This window comes from Cebus imitator, unplaced genomic scaffold (genome assembly GCF_001604975.1).
Source record: "Cebus imitator isolate Cc_AM_T3 unplaced genomic scaffold, Cebus_imitator-1.0 Scaffold149, whole genome shotgun sequence".
Classification (NCBI taxonomy): domain Eukaryota; kingdom Metazoa; phylum Chordata; class Mammalia; order Primates; family Cebidae; genus Cebus; species Cebus imitator.
This window is the reverse complement of record NW_016107464.1, coordinates 2973255-2977258: the sequence shown is the minus strand read 5'-3', so window position 1 is coordinate 2977258 and position 4004 is coordinate 2973255. Positions and strand designations below refer to the sequence as shown.

Genomic DNA, 4004 nt, shown 5'->3' with positions numbered 1-4004 from the left:
AAAAAGAAAAGAAAACAAGAAAAGAAAAGCCTTGAATGAGCTAAGGTCCATTTTATCTCCCTGCCCAATCCTATGATTCACAAAGGGTGTTGTGTTTACAGTAAGAGAAATAACAGAAGAGAAAGAGATCCCTTCACTGTGAAAGAATGCAATAGCAGCAACCATTGTCTGGTAGAGGCTATCTCACTGAATCCGCATAACAACCACAGGCACCACCCCCCACACACAACATCACACACACACACACACACACACACGCACGCACACTACACACACTACATACACACACACACCATCATCATCATCATCATCATCATCATCATCAGGACACAAAACTGGCCTCACATTTTGGGGGAAACTGCTATTTGAGTTGATAAAATGGAGAATGTCATAAACATAAAAATGGGACTTCCAGCAAATATTTGACAAAGGTCTTCAGTAATATCTTTACAGATAAGAAGTTAACCCTTCAAACTGGCCATGAGCTCCATTAGTAAACTAGAAGCTCAATGGTAGAATGTGGTTTTGCAGTAGTTCACATGGCAATGCTCCAGAATTTAGATTTGTTAGAATCTTAACAATAGAGAAGGTCACAACTGCTGGGGTAAAAAAGGCTAATAAAGTTTAAGTAACTTTTTTTTAAGTGACATAAACAGGATCACTGTAAATAAAATTCCTTCAGGCTTTAATTTATTCCTTCGTTCCATAAATATGGCCCCTATTATTTACTAGGCATCAGGCACCTACTATGTACCAGACAGCTACGGCCCCTACTACAGACCATGCCATGCTGCAATAAACAAGGCAGACAGTCTCTACTGTCATGGCACTTACCACCCTATCCTAGTGAGACCCAACCCTAGAAAACTCAGTTTAGTTTCAGGCACTGTATTCTAAGAGGCAGACTGACCAAATAGAATGTGTCCAGATGAGGCCAGCAACCAAAACAGTGAAGTATCATCAAGGAAACCAAAGGAAATTAGGAAGTTGTATAACTGGACATAGACAGATATCTGGAAGGACATCACAGATTCGCACTGTCTGCTGAGGACAGGCAGTAATACCAAAGGGCAGAACAGGACCAGACACACGAACTGGAGATCCAGATGAATAAAGGCTGAACAGAGGCATCAGCTTGAGTCATAAGTCAGGGTAAATGGGCAACCAAGGTCTAAACCTGGGTATATGACTTTGGGTAAATCACTTCACTTCACTCCTGAGTTTCAGGTTTCTTAGCGGTGAAAAAAGGAGTTGGATTAAATGAGCTCTAACTTGCCTTTCAGCTTTGATATCCTAGATGCTATGATTCAACTCTATAAATGTGAAAAAGAGGAAACACTTGGTATCATTTGAGAAGAAATTAAAATTGACAAATATGCTTTCATTTCAACAAATGCAAATAACATGATATGATTAAAAAAAAAAAAAAAAGCAGCTTGACTTCTAGAAATTCCTGAAAGCAATGCTAGTCATTTCTGACCTGCTATATGTTTACTTAATGTGGTAAGAAAAATGAAACTTCTTACTGCTTAATTCACTTAGCAAATACCTTTTGAGGGTGTAGTGTAACGATTTGACGTAGTGAGTATTTCTCTCTTATGCTGGTTCTTATTAACTGGAGTCTTTGGCTCAGGAAACATAATGTACTCTTCATTCTTTAGGGCGGACTTAGGAGTATATACATTTTCTTTGTTCTTTAGTTTATTTGCAGATGGTCTGCATAAGACTGGAGTTAATGATTTAGATTCCACACCATTTGAGTCCGTCCAATACTTGGTAAACAGGAAAAAAAAAAAAAAAGTTACTAGATAAGCACACTGAAGAAGAAAAGTCAATTTCTTTACAACATTCCTTAATCATTTGCAAACTACCTTGTACTAATTTTATTAAAATGAAATATTACCAAAGGATATTATTGACAATATTAGGAAATTTGAAAATATACAGTTTTCTTTAATAGATGTAGATCACTTTAGTACATTCTATTGACAGTAATTTTCAACATGATACAGGCTGAGTATTTACACATACCCAGATCCTAGGCAATATTGTGAATAGCCACAAATCAATCACTAAGAAATGCTTTCCAGACCCAGATACTCGCAGCTTGCCCCTAATATGTACCAAAAAATAAAAGTTTAGTCAGCAATTAGGGCAGAAAAAACAAACTACTCTAACAGAAATGTTGGATAAAAAATACTTCTTAATCCTTTTAAATTTAGCGTTGAGCTTGCAAGAGAGTAAGGAAAATCCTGAAAGGCCAAACTAAAAACATAAGAACGAATCCAAAGATGTAACCAAGGTTGAAACTTTCTGTTGTCCTAAGGGCATCTATCTTCCATCTCTTATAACCTACAGCATGTGCTTTTATAGCCACAGAAGGCTTGGGCCTCTGCAAGGTGGTAAGTTAGATCCAAAGCTCCCATGTAAAGCCAGGAAGGGCTATAACTAAAATGAAAGGATCAATTAAATATAAATCTGTTCTTCAAAGGGAACAGGCAAGAAAAAGTATCTCTCTTGGTCTTGGTTCTGAAGGAGAAGAAAAATGAAGTTTCTTTTAATAAATTTTATGTAACCAAGGGCCAGTCTGCAGATAAATTAAGGGTCCAAATTAATACAACCTGCAAGGTCCCAGAAACCCCAAGCCTAAATTTAACTTAAAGTAGTCCTAGGCTGGTTGTGCCCCAGGAACCTGGTAGAAGCAAGCACAACTCCTATCTGAAAGAAAAGCTTCAGTACAATACAACTCAAACCCTCAACCCTTAACTCAAGTCTCAAATAATTCCCATGGAGTTCAAAGAAAAATAAACCTATACAAAAAATTACAAAAGATACAAGCACTATGAGCATAAAGATTTCAGATGTTAAAATTATCAAATACAGAACATAAATGTTCACATGTTTAAAACAGTGAAACAAAAACATGAGAAAAGAACAACAGACTACCAAAAAGGTTCAAATAGATTTGAAAAAGACTAAAATCTTCTAGAATTAAAAACATGATAAAAATGAAAAGTTCAATGCACATGTCAAATAACAGATTAAAAGAGACTTTTTGAATAAAAACATAAATCTGAAATTACTCTGAATGTAGTCAAGAGAGAAAAAGATGTAAGATATATGAAAGACGGTTTAAGGAAACAGGAAATGAAATAAAATGGGTCTAACATACGCCTGTGCTAAGTTCCAGATAGATAATATGGACACCGCAAAAGCAGCAATTCCCTCTCCTTCTTTTCCCAAAGGAAAAGAAATCAGTACATCAAAAATATGCCTGCACTTGAATATTCATCTCAATACTATTCACAATAGCAAAGATACGATACCAACCCAAGTGTCCATCAATGGATGACCGGATAAAGGAAATGAGACATACTATTCAGCCATAGAAAAGAATGAAATCCTATCTTTTGCAGCAACATGGATGGAAGTGGAGGTTATTTTAAGTGAAACATGCCAGACACAGAATGACAATTGTTGCATGTTCTCACTTATAAGTGGGTGCTAAAAAAGGTGTACACATGGATGTAGGGAGTGGAATGATAGAAAATGTAGACTTAGAAGGGTGAGGAGACGGGAGTGGGTGGGTGATGAGAAATTAATTAAGGGGTACAATGTATGTTATTCAGGTGACACCCTAAAACCCCTCACTTGACCACTATGCATGTAAGAAAACTGTACCCTATAAATTTATATAAATATTATTTCTTAAAACAAACAACCAAAAAAAAAAAAGCAGGCTGGGCATGCTGGCTCACGCCTGTAATCCCAAATGGGATTACCTGAGGTCAGGAGTTCGAGACCAGCCTGGCCAACACAGTGAAACCCCATCTCTACTAATAATACAAAAATTAGCTGAAAATAGTGGCGGGTGCCTGTATTCCCAGCTACTCAGGAGGCTAAGTTAGGAGAATCGGTTGAACCCGGGAGGTGGAGGTTGCTACAGACCAAGATTGTACCACTGCATTCCAGCCTAGGCAACAAGAGCAAAACTCTGTCTCCAA

At 37.2% G+C, this 4004-nt stretch overlaps 1 protein-coding gene across 3 annotated transcripts in view; it reads right to left on the bottom strand.

The window, feature by feature from the left end:
* MELK (maternal embryonic leucine zipper kinase) overlaps positions 1 to 4004 on the bottom strand; it is a 97650-nt gene that overhangs the window by 11486 nt on the left and 82160 nt on the right. For 2 of the 3 annotated variants that reach the window (XM_017543184.1, XM_017543187.1), the window contains one exon: positions 1550 to 1781. In XM_017543184.1, coding sequence (XP_017398673.1) covers positions 1550 to 1781 — 232 coding nt within the window. The remainder of the gene's footprint in view (positions 1 to 1549; positions 1782 to 4004) is intronic. The other variant, XM_037743695.1, reaches the window with a different exon arrangement.